General features: G+C 41.7%; 1 protein-coding gene across 1 annotated transcript in view; it reads right to left on the reverse strand.

The window, feature by feature from the left end:
• Positions 1–17,743, reverse strand: part of helz (helicase with zinc finger) — a 42,605-nt gene that overhangs the window by 21,810 nt on the left and 3,052 nt on the right. The window contains exons 2-14 of the mRNA XM_086157175.1: positions 8,310–8,550; positions 7,746–7,782; positions 7,383–7,507; positions 4,393–4,449; positions 4,082–4,130; positions 3,813–3,888; positions 3,089–3,287; positions 2,441–2,548; positions 2,193–2,334; positions 1,129–1,284; positions 698–968; positions 350–476; positions 10–222 (exon numbers count right to left, since the gene is read on the reverse strand). Coding sequence (XP_086013301.1) covers positions 10–222; positions 350–476; positions 698–968; positions 1,129–1,284; positions 2,193–2,334; positions 2,441–2,548; positions 3,089–3,287; positions 3,813–3,888; positions 4,082–4,130; positions 4,393–4,449; positions 7,383–7,507; positions 7,746–7,782; positions 8,310–8,537 — 1,788 coding nt within the window. The 5' untranslated portion in view covers positions 8,538–8,550. The remainder of the gene's footprint in view (positions 1–9; positions 223–349; positions 477–697; positions 969–1,128; positions 1,285–2,192; positions 2,335–2,440; positions 2,549–3,088; positions 3,288–3,812; positions 3,889–4,081; positions 4,131–4,392; positions 4,450–7,382; positions 7,508–7,745; positions 7,783–8,309; positions 8,551–17,743) is intronic.

The raw sequence follows: 17,743 nt of genomic DNA on the forward strand, positions 1-17,743 counted from the left end.
GACCCATACCTGTATCTCTCGGTCAGGCTGTAGCCCGAGCTCTTCACAGCAATCCTTGCAGATCCTAAGGAAGATGTAATCCTTGGTCTTCTCCTCAATCACAGCCTCATAGACCCGTTCTTTGACTCCAGGAGGTGACTGGCTGCAGAAACCTTCTCGAAGCAAGGGTAGTAATAGGACCGAGTTCACCTTAGTCATTACTAGTCGTCCTGCCAGTGTGTCCTGCCGTGAGAGAAAAAAAAACCCATTCAGATGCACTAACAAGGCAATATCCCGTTTTCGTTTCAACATACACAATGAGATGGTCCAAGATAGTATCGCAAGTGTTTGTTAAGTGCCATCTTATTACCTCAGAAAGAGTTTCTGTCAGTCGAAAACGTGCAAAGAGTTGTCCGTTCTGAGCGTACTTGGCTCCAACTGAAATGCCCGTTAGCATAAAACTGGTAACCAACTGGAGGTTCACTTTGATGTTAAACCTGGAGGATGGACAGAAAAAAAGAAAAAAAATTAAACTTCTAAACGTTAAGGTGTGAAACAGCCTCATCAAAAGAAGAACGCCATGATTGATCCGGTATTGGGTTAAAAAAGTGGATTTATTTTCTTTCTAAGGAACCTCGGATACGCAAGTGCCTCTCAACATTTGTTTGTGGATACAGTCAGTTTAAATCTAATGGCACATTGAAATGTGAATACTTACTTGCTGACTTCTTTGTACTGTGCAATTTCCTCGATGTAGAGCAGGTCGTGTAGTCGTGCCTGATAGTTATCTTTGGTCAAAGTCTTGTCCAGGACCGACTGGGTAAACAGCTGGTCAGCTGACAGAGGGATCTGATAGCGGGAAAGAAGGCTGCGCTCCACTTCGGCCATTGTCTCATTTGGACTGAACTCTACAATTGTTTTACAGGACGAGTCCCAGCGTTTTGCAGTCATCAAGAGCTGCTGCCTGGCTGCCATAAGGTGTTCTAGGTCTGAGGATACAGGAAAACATTCAGTTCAGCCCACATCGCACCGCTACTCACTGAATTTCCGGTTTTTAAACACATTTTAACAAATCTCTGGCTGGATAATGTTTGGAATAGGGATAATGATCTCAGACATCAATTCATCTTAAAGACTTTGTGACTGTACCTTCAATCGAGGCAGCATCCACCATGATACGCTGCATCAGCACAGGTTCTGAACCAAAGTCGAAAACAATGGTCTGTCGAAAGGTACCAAAAATTTCTGTGCTGAAGCCCACGGCGACCTTGTAGACACAGTGATCCATGCCGTTATCGACCGCCACTGTCAAGAATAGCAAAAGCATATTCATTGCATTTAGGACATTTCAGTAGCATGTAATACACTGTCAGATAGACAACTATAACTTTTAATGAAGTTAGTTACAAGAAAATAATCCAATTGTAATTGCAATGGCCATTTACCTTAAAACCTAAAAATAGATCTGTGATATAATCAATGCTATGCAGAGCAAACCAGTAATATTTGGCTTTTTGTTTGGATATTTGATAAATTGCTTTTAGTTTTTTGACAAGAATTGCCCTTAAAGATTTCAAGTATGAATCATGTTAAAATAGCTGGGACAGTATTGCACTGTGGTGATTTTGACTGACTCTGAAAGTAAACAGCACAAGGTTTCAAACAAATTGATCTGTGTCCGCCCTGCAATGTCAACATATTGCTGTCGCTGTAAAGGGACACTGATTTGTTTAGCTCGGCATCATCTCCCCACGATCGGGATACGGCAGGGCAGAAAACCATCCGGTGTAATGGGCTTTTCTGACTGCTGTGCAGAAATGTCTCTTTTTTTTTTTGTTATTGTTGGAAAGGATGAGGTGCAGATGCACCACGTTCAGATCGTATGCAATTAACAGTTTTTTGTTTTGCCAATATTGCACACTGGAAGAAAAGACTGGAAAAGCTGCTGCTTTTGAAATCATATTTAAATGAATATCTATGCTTAGTTCAGCTAAAAATGCAATAACAGCTGCCTTTAGAGGGATTCATATCAGCGTATTAAGAGGATAAAATATATCATCATAGAAAGCATTACCTTCTCCAATCAAATGTGATGTAGTAAACACTGAACAGCCTCATCCCAACATCACTTTTCTATTGATTCCAGTTATAGGCTGTTTTAAACAGTTGAGCCTGCTCTACTGTTCCACTGGTAATAAATGAAACAGGTGTACCTCCTGTTTTCTCGCCTGGAATCCACTCTTGGCATCCTGCTGAAACAAGTTGTTGCTGGTCCCCAGCGGACACACCGGTGACAAAGAAGTGTGGTCGATGGGCGTCATAGAGCAGGGCAATGCGATAGAGTTTTCTAGGCGGCTGATCGGAAATATTGTGACAGGGGTGAAAAGGGATAAATGCAAATGTACAACTGGGCACATTTCTTTTTCTTCAAGGCATTTTTTTAGTGGTAGATGCATCTTACCTTGCACAGCAAGGTGAAGGTCCAGGAATGGGAGGATTTTTTGGTGGTGACGGTAACAGAGAGGCTCGAACTGGTGTCGACATTCACCCCTTCCAAAGAGTCGCTCAGCTGGAGGGGGAAAAAACAGGATTAGGCACGCATTATATATCAATCTACAATATTTGGGTTTATTAACTGTTTGTATTTGGAGTTGTTTTCCCATCCAGACTTGGTGATTTCAACCTCTGACACTGCCTTAAATTTATTGCGTTAAATATAGATAAGAAACTCAAATTGTTGAACACTTAATATGTGTTATTATATTGTATCCGACAAATTCAGAGGAAACACCTGTTGTGTTTTTGGATCAAATTCTTGTCGTCTGCTGTTATAATCCTCTGACTGATGTATTTCTGTCCCCGTGTGCACAGATAGCCCACAGAAGAGGTTATCTGATCCGGGCCAGTGCCTGAAGGTCTGTCAGTAAGATGCAAAGGGGTTTTTAATGTCGTACTTTAGGTTTCCTTCAAAACAGAATCACCCGATGCGCTACGTTAAGGCAGAGGGAGGGGCAGAACAGCGCTGCAGCTCCTTTATAGACTTGAATTGAACAGTTAAATGCTTTCCAGCGGCAGCATTGGATAAAGACGAAGCAGGTTTGACACTTACTACTTTCTCTGGGGAGAGGGAGTTCATCCACTTTTCAATTAAGGTTTCCATGTAGTTTTCAGTGAAATGCCTGCTCTCCTGTTGCTGTTTGAGGCGGATGAGACGCGACGCATAGCGCTTCTGCCACTCCATCAGCTCCTCCTGGGAGTGGGCCGACGTACACTGGGCACCGTATCGACACAAGCCCTGCTCCAAGTACCTGCAATAGAGGGAAACAGCTAGCCTTTTGCCTGTAAACATCCTAATAATCCCAATGAGTTTCTCTGCCTGGTCAAAAGTGGCTCAAAGTGAAGGAGAAGAATGGCTAAACATGGCTAAAACAGCTAAGATTTCTCGGGGGTGATAGATGGTAAATTTCAACAACAACAAATATCCACTCGGCCAGCAGTGTCTCATTAGATAACTGGGGTGCCCTTTAAAAACATCTCCTTTGGAAGCTTGACTTCTTAGATCAGCGCCTGCTTGCAGGGATGTGGCTTTCACGTGGGTCGTAGGTTTCGCCGTGAAATCTTATAGCGGCAACTGGACTTGGATTTCTCTCCTCAGAGACATTTCACCTCTCATCCCCGGCGTTCTTCGGCTCTCGAAGTCCAGTTGCCACGATAAAATTTGAGACCAATTGACCCGGATGTCCGAGAGCCCTAATCAAACCGGTTGCAAAATTTCATCTCACAATTCATTGGAGGCTGAGTGCTGTTTGTTGTTCTTAATTTTTTTTATTTACCTCTTACAGAGGGTGTACTCCTCACTGCTAGTGACTCCTCGAGGCGGGGGCCGGAACTGCCAGCCATCTTGGACCTCTGTCGAACAACCAAATGATGAGAAGAGACAAAACAAGTGACACACCATTAGCATGCTAGTTCTTTTGCCTTATAATTATGTAGGACTGTGCTTAAATACTGATGCAATAATTGGCCGGTGCTCTGGGGACAATTCTTTTTGTGCTCTTTGAAAGACCCACAGAAATCACCTCACGCTCTACGTTTTTCTCACCTTCCTCCTGGTCGTCCGTGTATTCAGGTGCCATCTCCCTATTTATAGCCTGGGAGGAGAAGGTGGGGTAAGGGAGGTAGAGATTATGTCAACTTATATTGCAGCCATATGGCCGGTTGGACAAGTAGGTTCAAAACAAAAAGATAAATGCTGAATAAATCCAAAACATCAACAAAGTAGATGAAATACAAAATAATAAATTGCAAGAGTACGACTATTATACTTGAGCAAGCTTTAAATGCAAGAATAATTACAAAATACAAAGATGGACACTGAAAACAACACTGATGTCAGCTGCCATGGGGACTTACCTGTATTTCAGAAAATAAAATTTTTAATCTGGATAGGTCTTTTGTTACAATGCCATTCTGTGGGGAAAAGAGTAAGAGTTTTTAGACAGTGTTATAGACTGTGCACGAAAACACTAAATATAGTCAGGTCAATAAGTATTTGATCCCCCAGCGATTTTGCAAGTTCTCCCACTTAGAAATCATGGTGGGGTCTAAAATTTTCATCGTTAGTGCATTTCCACTGTGAGAGATAGAGTAAAACAAACAAACAAATAAATAAATATCACATTGTATGATTTTTTTAACAATTACTTTCTAAATTACAGGGTCAAATAAGTATTTGATCCCTTGAGTCAAACAATTTTAATATTTGGTACAGAAGCCTTTGTTAACAATGTCAAACGGTTCCTGTAGGTCTTCACTAGGTTTGCACACACCGCAGCAGGGATTTTGGCCCACTCCTCAATACAGATCTTCTCTAGATCTCTCAGGTTTTGGGGCTGTTGCTGAGTAACATGGAGTTTCAGCTTCCTCCAAAGATTTCCTTTTGGATTTAGGTCTGGAGACTGGCTGGGCAACTGTAGAACCTTGATATGCTTCCTACAGAGCCACTCCTTGGTTTTCCTAGCCATGTGCTTTGGGTCATTGTCATGTTGGAAGCCCAGCCACGACCCATCTTCAATGTTCTGACTGAGGGAAGGAGGTTCTTGCCCAATATCTCACAATACATGGCTTCGTTCATCCTCTCCTTAATACAGTACAGTCGTTCTGGCCCCTGTGCTAAAAAACCCAGAGAGCACGATGCTTCCACCCCCATGCTTCACTGTAGGTATGGTATTATTGGGATGATACTCATCCTTCTTCCTCCAAACGCAGCGAATGGAGTTAAGACCAAAAAGTTCTATTTTGGTCTCATCCGAACACAAAAATTTCTCATGTGACTCATCTGGATCATCCAGATGGTCCCTGGCAAACTTCAGCTGGGCCTTGACATTGGCTGACTTAAGCAAGGGAACCCTATGTGGGGTGCATGATTTTAAACCATTACGTCTCATTCTATTACTGATAGTGGCCTTGGAAATGGTGGTCCCAGCTGTCTTCAGGTCATTGACCAGCTCTTCCCGTGTAGTTCTGGGCTCATTGATACCCCATGAGGAGAGATCTTCGATGGGGCCCCAGTCCAAGGGACATTGACAGTCATCATTAGTCTCTTCCATTTTCTGACAATGGCCCCAACAGTTGTTCTTTTTTCACCAAGCTACTTGGCAATTGCTCTGTAGCCCTTTCCAGCTTTGTGAAGGTCAACAATTTTGTCTGTGGTGTCTTTTGCAGCTTTTTGGCTTAACTCATATTGGCTGATGCACCTTTGGCAGATTGTGGGATGCACAGGTGTTTTTAAGAAATCTCACAACCTCAAATAAGTGCTACTAAATGAGAATGATGACCCGAGTGTAGTTGGCCTCCTTAAAAGCAGAGGAATAGATCTTTGAGGGTCAGATACCTGGCTGATAAGCAAGGGATCAATATTATTTGACCCTGTAATTTACAAATGAATTGTAAAAAAATCATACAATGTGATTTCCATTTTTTTTTTTCAGTTATTCCTCACATAGGAAATGCACCAACGATGTAAATTTTAGACCCCTCCATGATTTCTAAGTGGGAGAATTTGCAAAATCACAGGGGGAACAAATACTTATTGACCTGACTGAACATAACATGTTGCATTGATATATTGTATTGCTATTTTCATATTATTGACATGTTGTGTATTTCCTCCTTTTTTGTCCAAGTAAAAGGAACTATTGCTTAAAATGGGAATTTTTATTTTTCATTTTGACATGTATTTACACTAATTGTTTTTTTCGTCGATTTTTTTACGTCTATAAAACGTCTTTAAAACAAATTTCTGAGTATATTTGTGCACTTGCTTTCCTGTTCATGTATTTTAAGCTTTTCACCATCCTCATTTATTATTTTTGAAACATGCACAATATTTTTTTAAACCAGTAGCTGCCTGCATTTCTGGAATCGAGAAAGAAGGAAATCTATCTCTGATAGAAAGACGCCTTAAGGTGGTGATAGGTTCCAACTTCTGCTGGATTAATTTCATTTCAGTGGAATGAAGACATGAAGTGTACAGCTGTGGCGTTCAAGACGTCACTTTTCCAACTTGAAACTGCTGTTGTTGACAAGAAAAGAGGGGAGCCAGGCAAGGTTATGAACTTGAGGACGCACTACTGATGTGTGACAAACTGTCAGGGACAAGCAAAGGAGGGAATAAATACATACAAAGTTTGCTTCTGTTTGCCTGTTACATTTTGATATTGATTCTGGTGTGGTGAAGAATACACACAAACAGAAATCAGATACAGATCCAAAGCACAAAAAAGGTATATGAACGAAGATCCTGTTTAGACTTAGGGTTCAAGTCTGACAAGAGGACTGATCAAACATCTCCAGACAGATGTTTGACATGGGATGCACCGAGGACGTCAGTTTCTGATCGCTGTAAATCCATTCAGTTTCAGTGTTCTGGGGCCAAATTCCCATACGTGCAGTCTGGGGGCCACAACAGTGGCCAATCTGCTATTTACCTGTGTTTTACTAGTAACAGATTATTATTTTTTTTAAAAAGGAAAAACAAGTTCGATCAGAATACTGAGCAGGACTGAAGAAAGTAAAAAAATATGTTTTATTTATTCTAAATAAATGATAGCCTCTTGGTAGAGAGGAGGTCAACTAGTGTTTGTGACTTTCTTGTTATTTTTCCTGGACAGAATGCACTTAAATGTCAAACTCTATCCTGCAGAAAAAGCCCATTACACCACCTGACTTTTCAAATGCAGTTTCTAAAAACTAACATTTTAATTCACCTCTACCTAGACCTGTTAATGTCTTGTAAGGTATTCTCTTTCACGGGATGGGAAAAGCTCAGCACCATTGTGACATTTAGAATAAGAAGTATGTCTACATGGACATTGCGCACACTGCTGGCCAGTCAGTCATACCATTTGCTCTCCAAACAAGGCTTTTGAGAGGATCTTGGCGACTTCCTGCAGACTGCCATCCAAAAGCATGGAGTGCAAGCTGGCTTGTAGCAAACCATCTCCCTTAGCAAGCTCTTCTGTCAGGACTGGAAATGGTAGAAAGAGAAGTGATTCAATTCATGTCATTTGATAGCGGCATCCCGATCACCAAGAAATATATTGGTGTGGCCGACTTTGTAGAAAGTGTACAAACCATATAATTGAATTAATGCTAGCCCAAAGGGATAAAGTAACATCGCTGATTCTATTCATATCGACAAAGGAGTTTTTTGAAAGAGAGAAGGCTTCATCTCAAAGCCCTCCTCACCTGAGCAATGTACTCACCATGTTTGCAGTCTTCATCTGCTTCGTCATATTTTTTCTATCGGTGCAGAGGACAACAAATTGAAAAGTCATAAGAACTGGGAATACTGCACATGCCAGGGGAAAAGATGCACATACTCCCAACAAATGACTATGGTGATTTTATATTCATCGTCAAATCAGTTAGTTGTTAAAGGTTGATTATCATGATTTGTTCTCAAACAATACAAAAAACAACAAGCGCCATATCCTTCATGTTTGAGCATTTTAAATCTCGCTGAGAAAAGGTCATTTGCTTGAGCACACAGTGGAGCCTTTGCGCACCTGAAAGGTTACAGATAACACAATTAGATTTGTACTTTTTTGTTGTTTTTTTTTTTTTTTTTCAAATCCACAGGGACAACTAATTAGCAATGATCATGGGGCCAACGGGAATAAAAGCATGTCCCCGAAAGGCACTGGTCAAACAGAATCACTTTCCATCCTTAACGGGAAAGAAACTGTCTCAAACCACTGGGAGTCAATGGAGCTGACATGGTGCCTAAAAGACAGAATACTTAATATTTGCACGTTCATCATTCTCACCAACTGAAGAAACGCTGCGATACGGTAGAGCAGGGCACGGCCACGGAGGGGTCCAGAGGAAATGACAAAGGATGGAGGGCTCGGCGAGACAGGGGCCCCCGAGGATTGGACTTGGGGTGCAAGGACAACCAGGGCATCCGTGCTGTGGTTGACCGCTGCCTCGTACTCTCGCCTGACTAGGGATTTGCTGGCTTCTTCACATGACTTCTCCGCTCTCCTGTCCGCCATGACTAAGGGACATCTTGAGAAGAAAAACAAAGTAATTTCTTTAGGAAAATATCAAAGGGTAACATAATTATTTCAACTTTTCTGTTGTTGCTTTTTTTGAATATTAAATATTTAAGTCTAACTATGGAGATGAAAGCCATTCTTAAGACCCAGCGCAGGTTTCCATGGTGCCTGATATTTCAAAAGCTGACACAAAAATGTTGCATAAATTTGGTTTGGGGTTTTTCATGAAAATAGTGAATGCCCCAAAGTTCTTGATATTTCATATCCAGAGGGGTGGTATAAATAACTTTGGCCAACGACAAAGAATCACTCCAACATGTAAACCATATAACCAAAATGTCTGCATGGCCCTCTGTCTTTAAGAAACAGCGACATAAATTCATTAAAGCCGGGGTTTCGGAGACCCAGCGGGACTTGCTGTTACTTTAAAATCTTAGGAGACTTTAGGGAGAGGAATGAAAAATCTGAAAAGAAATCCTTTATTAGTCCCACAACAGGGGAACTGCAGTGTTAAACAATTAAAATGTCGCAATTCACTCAAGGCTGTGCACAGAAATAGCTTTATTCTGGAACAAGAACAGGAGAGCTAATGCTCATTTTACTTTATCAGCATTGTAAAGTGATGACAACTTTATGATGTGTAAAGCACAGAGCGTATCATGATATGACAAGTGATTAGGAGAGAAATGTGATATGCACGGACATTTAAAACTTTACATTATACAGTTTGGACTGAATTCAATCCAGGAGCCGGAAATCACCGGGTGAGGAGAAAATCTTCCAAACGTGTTATTATACTCTCACTGTAAATGTTAATTTCACATGACAAAAAAAGTCCTGGACAGAATTGCAAGGATTGCAATATGAATATTTGACATTTATTTCATTCCCCCACCTATGCACCTCCATACTGAGTTTGGATATTTTTAAAACTCCCCTGGTGGGATTGTCACTGTTAGTTCTGTGTCGGGAAAAAAAATATTTAAGAGATATAGAAAAGCTACAGTCAGTCATTGCTTCATTTTTTGGGGTTGATTGGATGCACATTCGATATAAAAGCAGTTTGTTATATCAAAGCAATTCAATCAAATGGCATTGGCTCAAGTTGCCAAATTAGAACATGGCGCGTTCTTCAAAAGAAGCAAAGCGTACAAAAACATTTACAGAATGTCCGAACTAGTGGGAGAATGTGAAAAGAATATGAAAAACAGTTTATAAAAAAAAAAAAAAATGAGCAAACCACAGTTAACGCTAAAACAAAATTGGACTGATATGAAAAGCTCCACCAGATCTGGAAAAAAACCAAAGCCTACATGAAATTGCTTCAGACTGATGAGAAGATAAAAGGTACAGAGAAGAAAACACGATGTAAAGCATTATGCCATTTGACAGCTGTAATAAACTGACTTTTAAGTCTGCATATGGATCGCGCTGGATCATTTGACAGCACACAGAGGCAACGCCATGCAGTATACGTTTCAAGAGTGACCGCAAATCACTTTCTTCTGAGCCTCAAGCAACTGTTCCTAGATGTAAAATGCCTCCGCTCAGTTTGCAAAATTAATTTGATAAAACAATTAAACTGCGATGTATTTGGACAGGATAGAAGCGGGGGGGCTGATGGAAGAGTTGTGGTCTATGTCCAAAGTTCTTTACGATGCACTCAGATTATGGCAGCCAGTGAAATAACAATTGAACACGTCAGTATTAAAGTGTTGCTCTCATCTGTAAATTCCTCCTGTTTTGTGATTATCTGTTATTACCGGTCACCATCTGCTAGGTCTAACTTTTATGTGCAGCTTAAACTCCTACAGAAACATTTTAGCACTGGTAAGGAGGTACCCATTGCTGGGGACTTTAATATTAACTGGGACACCAAAAGAGACAAGTGGACTTTTAAGCAAACTATGGATCTCAATGTTTCCTGAAAACCTATCCCTTCAGAGCAGATCTATTATTCACAGATCACCCTGAAACTCTTAAAGACCCCTAACCTCCTTTAAATCCTCTTCGCCGGTAAGCTTACAAAACAGCCCTCAACTACAGCCAGGCCGCTGTCCTGTCTGCTTGTGATCTGCTCAATGGGTCATTAACAAAGGTCAAGAGACATTTTTCCATTAGAGGGCGGCAGAAGGAAAAGAGAGGGAACTCATTACCATTACCAATGAGGACTGCGGGAGGCTCATGTGTAAGAGAGATATACCGTATTTTCTGTACTATAAGGCGCACCTAAAAGCCTTTAATTTTCTCAAAAACAGACAGTGCGCCTTATATTCTGATGCGCCTTATATATGGATCAATATTGGTTAATTACGGCTACCGTAGTCAGGGGGCGTTGCCGAAGTAGCAACAGTAAAAACGGCAAAGGTGAATTCCGGTCCCATACCACCTGTGTGTGTTTAAAGGCCCCAAAATGGCACCTTTCAAGAGACACGCTTACGACGCAGAATTCAAACTCAATGCGACCGGTCACGCAGTAGAACATGGAAATAGAGCAGCAGCGAGAGAATTCAACATTAATGAATCAATGGTGCGGAAATGGAGGAAGCAACAAGATGACCTGCGCTAAGTAACGAAGACTAAACTGAGTTTCCGAGGAAACAAATCGAGATGGCCACAGTTGGAGGACAAACTCCAACAGTGGGTTGAACAGAGAGCAGCAAGTAGAAGCGTCTCTACAGTCACTATTCGAATGAAGGCAACAGCGCTAGCTAGCGACATGAAAATCAATGAATTTAGAGGCGGTCCTTCTTGGTGCTTTTGTTTTATGAAAGCTTTGAACTGTGACAAATGGAGTTGGAAAAACATTGTTTTCAAAAAAGGCGCGCAAATAGAGGTAGTTATGGTACCGTATCGTGAATGCACTGTTGTTTTGGGAGTGAACGTAGTTGTCGGAAGGTTGGTTTGTATTCTATTAATGAAGTTTGACTGACTGACTTATCAGACTGCTTTGTTGATATTCCCTTTAGCGCAGCTTCATCTAGTGGGTACATAACGTAACCCCAGCCACTACGGTAGTTCCTATTCTATGGGCCTTATAATGCGGTGCGCCTTGTATATGAAAACAGTTTTAAAATAGGCCATTCATTGAAGGTGGGCCTTATAATCCGATGCGCCTTATAATGCGGAAAATACAGGATTTAAAACAACCTTTAAAACATGGCTTGGTCATTGGTCACTGATTGAGAACATTCACATCTACACATAACAAAGTAACTGAGAAAGGCCGAGGCTGATGTCTTCGAAAAATCCTTGCACATGCGCACAGATTCGGCAACTAATACGGCAACTAATACGGCAACTAATACGGCAAAACATTAGCAGATTAGCAGGTCTAGAACTTGATATAAACAACACCCTGGTCAAAAAGCTGATCATCTTAGCAACTAGTTTTCACTTTCTTTGTAGACTGTAAACGTAAATGTGATTACTAAACTCCTCGTTTCTCCTGGATGTAGAAATCAGCCTCTAAATCATAATAAACCTGTTTTAAGTATTACAAAAGAGCTGAAGCAAACCTGATCTCGAGTCGAATTGTCTCCAAAGCCAAGGACACCACTGTTCTTAGCAGTGATTTATTAAAGAAACAAAACACTGCTTGGTTCGCCCAATTACTCTTCTTATCAACCTATCTTCAAAACACTCACATGTCCCATCAGTCTGGAAGGTAGCTGTGATAACACCGGTCTTTTCCAACAAAATGTTGGTTCATTTAATACTGAGTTCTTACTAGCCTGTCAATGTGTGGTGAGAAGGCCAGAGCTGCATTGTGTCTTTGTGGATTTGCAGAAAATGTAAGACAGAGTGCCATTGGAGTAAGTCAGGAGTAGCAAAGAAGTACGTTATAGTGGTCCAAGATATGTATGCAGTTAGCATAACAGAGGTGAAGTGCGCAGGAGTCACCAACAGGTTCCAGGTGGAGGTGGGACTGCATCCCAGATTGGCCCTGAGCCCCTTCTTGTTAGCTATGGTGATGGACAGACTGACAGATGCAGTCAGACAGGAGTCTCCAGGAGGAGCAGTAAGGATGCGAAGAGAGGTGGTGAGGAAGGTCCAGGAGTTTAAATATTTACGGTAAACTGTTTGGAGCAACAGGGGAGTGTGGAAAAGAGGTGAGGAAACGAGTGCAAGACGGGTGGAGCGGATGAAGAAGTGTCAGGGGTTATCTGTGAAAGAAGAGTGGCAGCAAGAGTGAACAAAAAGGTTGACAAGATGTTCTGTCTAGCTTGGAGGCAGCGGCTCTGGCCAAAAAACAAGCACAGCTGGAGGTGGCAGAGCTGAAGATGCCAAAATGTTTTTAGGGGGGATAGATCAGAAACGAGCACCTCATAGAAAGCCCATGATGGGCATCTTGACGACAAAGCCAGATTGAGATGGTTTGGGCACGTGAAGAGAAGAGAGAGTGAGAATATTGGTAGAGGGATCTTGGAGAAGGAGCTACAACGCAGGAGGAAAGGTGGAAGACCAAAGAGGCGATTTGTGTATGTGGTAAAGGAGGACATGCAGTTAGTGGGTGTGACAGAAAAAGATACAGAAGAGAGGGGGCGATGCAAGCAGATGATCCACGGTGGGGACCCCTAATTAGGCAGGAGAGATCGAGCAGGAAACCCTTGCTCCCCTCAGTGGTACCAAAAAACAACCAATAGCACTCTTGCTTTACTTACAATAAATGAATCTAAATTGCCTTAAAACAGACTACACTCTTTTAAGTATAGTGTGTTCTAATGCTCAAAGTAAGACACACTGATGGGTACGTTGAAGAGGTTCAGGGGCTAAAAAGGAAAATGGAAGACACTGCCACAGACTACACAGGCCAGTGTTGCAAACAGTAGCGAAGTAGTCACTACTTTCTTCCCTGACATCCCCGACAGAGGCCAGAATCAGCCCTTTTTTAAACAGATTAAAATTCTAATTTTGTATGATAATGTGTTTTAATGAGTTTTGATTTTGTTTCCAGATGTGTCCACGGCAGCGTACCTCGCAACACACTGGATTCAAAAGATTTTAAACACACATCAAAAACGGGGATGAAGGTCGATTTATTTAGAATTTTTAAATTTAAAAACATAAAATTCACCGGTTCAATAAAAAAAATGTTATTTGGACCTGGGGTAACACAAGGATTCACATTACATTCGATAGGGTAGTGTGAATTGTGAGGGTGGAAGTTTTGACATGTGTGGATGACTACCACAGTGAGCCTTCCCTTGGAGTAGCTCGTAGCTCCCCTGTGCAACATCACAGCCTTCTTTCTGCGGTGCAAGCAAAGGCCCCGTGCAATCCCACTCTTTCATATCTTCCCTTTGTGACATAAAAGCTTCCATGTTCCTCTGCCAAACCGAGACATCACAGCTTCCCATTTCAGTGAGAGGCTGGCCAGTGAAATCACCCCCTCCCTGGGTTATAGGGCCATAGGGATCCTCCCGGAGGGGATGAAATTTGTATTAAGATCCTTTAAAGATACCTAAACTTGATAAATGTGTTTGAAAGCAAAGGGGTACCGAGGGAGACTGAAACTTCAAGAGGGCAGAGAGACGCCTGGACCTGAAAGACAACTTCAACAGCCAGGAAGGTGCTGGTAAAGATGATCCCTGAATGGGAAACACTAAGCTTAAAAAAAAGGCTTCTTATAAAGGTAAAGCATCCAACGGTCCACAACTGTACTGAGGCAGATACTGTGGTGTATGTTTTCTAAACATGCAAGGATTCAAAATGGCACACGTAATAGGTTAGTGGAACACACAAGTGACAGGGGTGAAATAGTGATTGAGCTTTTAAGGAAAACATACTTAAAAGACAGTAGAAAGCAGCTGTCACTCAGGGAGGCTGGAATGCAAAAGCGCCAATAATGCAACCCGGTGAATGCAAAAACCCCAAATAATCTTCCCAATGACGATTTGACAGACAAATTTAAAAGCAATGTGGAAAAACTGAAACATGAAGCTCATCGTAATGTAACTCTGGGGATGCCAATCACCCTTACCAAACAGTAGCGAAATACGTTAAGTACAAACAACTTGCTGATAATGCTATCTGTCCAGCGCACAAATGTGAAACTGTAAAAGGGTAGGCTCCAGGTGGTGGAATTTCTGGATAGCACAAATCAACGTCACTGCTATCTTTTTTCTTTCAAAGTCAAATTTTCAATTGAGCAGATGATTAATTCACTGTCTATATTGTTTATTCCGCGCTCAGGGCCATGCTGAAGTGAATGATGTCTGAAAATAGAAAAATAAAGACTAGGGCAACACAGGCAGCAAATCATAGCATTGCTAATTTGGCAGTAAAAGACCTATACGTAGCAATGGAGGTGATAAACAACCATGGACTTATTATGTAAAACTTAAGTACAACTGTAGGAACAACCTCCATGTCACAGTTGCGCATTGTGTTGATGCACAGAACCAATTCATTCCCTTCTGCTTTGGGGTACTCCGTCTGTTCTGTTGTTTAAATAAGCATCCATGAGGTTTCCTGAGGACAGCGGGCTTGAATCAACCCGTAAAGGTCATATTACTGCTAAATGAGGTGAGCAGTGTCTGACTTCCACAATTACAATTTGAATGTATACATCATGGCTGAATATATTGATACAAACACGGACACGAAATCTACCAAAATAAAACAAGGCATCTGAAAAATAAAAACGAGACCCTCTAAAAATTTAACAGGATTGTAATAATTAAATGTAATATTTGATGTTAAAAACTTCAACATCATAGTATTTGTAATTACAACATCTACTGAAAAATGAAAACTTGTGTAAAAAGGATAGATTTTGTCATAAAACACTAACACATTGTTTTTTTTTTCTATATTTTAATATATAGAGTTGAATATATAGAGTTAATGAGTTGAAAAAAAAACATTGGTTTTATTATTATTCAAGTATTAATATGGTATGCAGTAATATATCTGCATTACATTTATACTTCCCAATAGTTGACTTCAGGGTAACTTTGAACAGCTTAGTATGTGTCAGCAAGATGCTTACCATACAATATTTCACTCCCTGAAACTGCTTTGTTGACAAGATATGGACAGTTGGTAAGAGTGCTTTTGCTTGAGGCAGCAATGTCTCTTTTTCTGTTACAATTAAAATCTATTGCTACGACCAATAGTAAAAGGAAAGCGCTGAAAACACTGAGCATTGCTCATGTCATTATAAAATAACAGATGCAGTTTGTGTGTTTTACAGCTTTTAACCACTGGTTACTATAATTGCTCTATAATATTGGTACATACCATGCAACACTAGTTCCTGGCCCTGCTTCTTCATCCTGCCACTGCACTTTTTGTGGCATTGCTTACATTCAGTATGTTTCAGAAGAGTTAAGAGTTATTTCAAAACACAATCACATCAGAAGAAGATAAATTACTCTATTGAGCTGCACTGTGTTCGACGAGAAACTACACTAACGGGACACATTTGTTTATCTTTCAAAGCAAACAGCTCAAAGGTGTGCTATGGACACATTCAGGTGTAAGTACTTGATGGCATAGTATTTACCGCTTCTACCTCACAGCAAGAGAGTTGGTTGGTTCAATTCCAACATATTGGCATATTCTGCATGGCGTTTGCATGCTCTCTGCGTGGTTTGCTCCCCAATTTAAAAAAAAAAAAAAAGGCAGTGGCTAAATCAAAGACTATAAATGGGGGAGTGAATTGTTGTGTCTTCATATTCTCCCACAGCTGCATCTAGAAATCCTGTACAGGGAGATCACGAACACAATCACTGAGAAAGGGCGGCCCTGGTCAATGTTCCCAACCACCATGTACAACAATCTCTAGTGACATCAACATTTCAGGACAAATCTCATCCCCACTTGGGCTAAATCCCATTCCCTGAGTCATCTAGTCGTTTTCTTGAAACTCCTCAAGGCAACCAGCAGTCCGTATCCAAGGTCTTTGCTTCTCTGACTGCAAACATCTCAGCAGTGCTGGCCCTCCCAAGCCTGTCAGCAATTCAGGTGAATCCTGGGCCGAATGTGCCCGAAAACGCGTTCTTGTTCTGTTTGACAGCCTCCATCACTACTGGTGTCCACCAAAAGGTTCTCCAATGGCCATCATGACGAGCACTGATGACTTGAACATGGACCACTCAGTTTCCATGCCCCCTATCTCCCCCTGGGATGTGGGAGAAATAACTTCAGATAGAAGTTGAAGACTTTCCAGACAAGGTCAAAGTCTTCTGAGTGTACATTAACAGCCTTGCAGCAATTGCAATTTGTTTGCTGTTGCAATTTGCAATTGCAATTGCTATAGCTAATCCATGCTTTGTACAGAAATCCAATAACCAAACACCATTTGGGTTTTGATTTAGCAGGCTGTTTCTTCCATTCATCCATTTCCGTGTTTCTCGGCCATGGCCAACTTGAGCATTGAGGTCTCCCAGCAGGAGAGTGGACTCTCCAGGTGTTACTTCATCCAGGCCGCCTTCCAGGGACTAAAGAAAATTGGATTCTCTGAGAGAGTATGGAGCAAAATCGTTAACAACCGTCAAAGATCACTTTCCCTTAAAGTGTAATCGACAGGAGGCAACCTGCCCACTGAGTGGGGAAAACTCCAACTTCACTGGCACTAAGCAGGGGATTTGTGAGTACCCTCACGCCCACAAAATGCCTTTCACCCTGAGCAACTCCAGAAAAGGAGAGAGCCCAACCCTCCTCCAGGAGTGTGGTTCCAGATCCAATGATTGGCAAAGAAGAAAGTCCAACTATTTCGAGCTAGTAACTACTTCTCCACCTCCCGCACAAGCTCTGGCTCCATCTCCACCAGAGGGGTAACATTCCATGTTCCGAAAGCCAGTTTACCACCGCTCTGGCTGGCACGTATAGATCTCTACCTTTATCTGCCGCCCGAAATACACAGCACCCAGCCCCGATGTCTCTCCCTGCCAGTGGTGAGCCCACAGGGCGATGGCCCGGGGTTGTTTATTCGGCTGTGTCTTGCCAAACCCCATGGGCCAAGGCCCGGCCACCAGGCACTCACTGACGAGCTCCCCTGCCAGGTCTGGCTCCAGGACACCTCCAATTTGTTTAATCTAAACACCACAACTAATCACATGGCGAAAACATAGTGCCACATGTTTTCATCGAGAATTCACAACACTGGATCTTGTACATGCCGGTTTGCTTCAAATTGACCCAAAAAGCACATTTAAGCACAACCTACACAATGTTGCTTCTTGCACATCTGATGT

This window comes from Fistularia commersonii, chromosome 12 (genome assembly GCF_037954325.1).
Source record: "Fistularia commersonii isolate RoL2024-O1a breed Wild chromosome 12, RoL_Fcom_v1.0, whole genome shotgun sequence".
Lineage (NCBI taxonomy): Eukaryota > Metazoa > Chordata > Actinopteri > Syngnathiformes > Fistulariidae > Fistularia > Fistularia commersonii.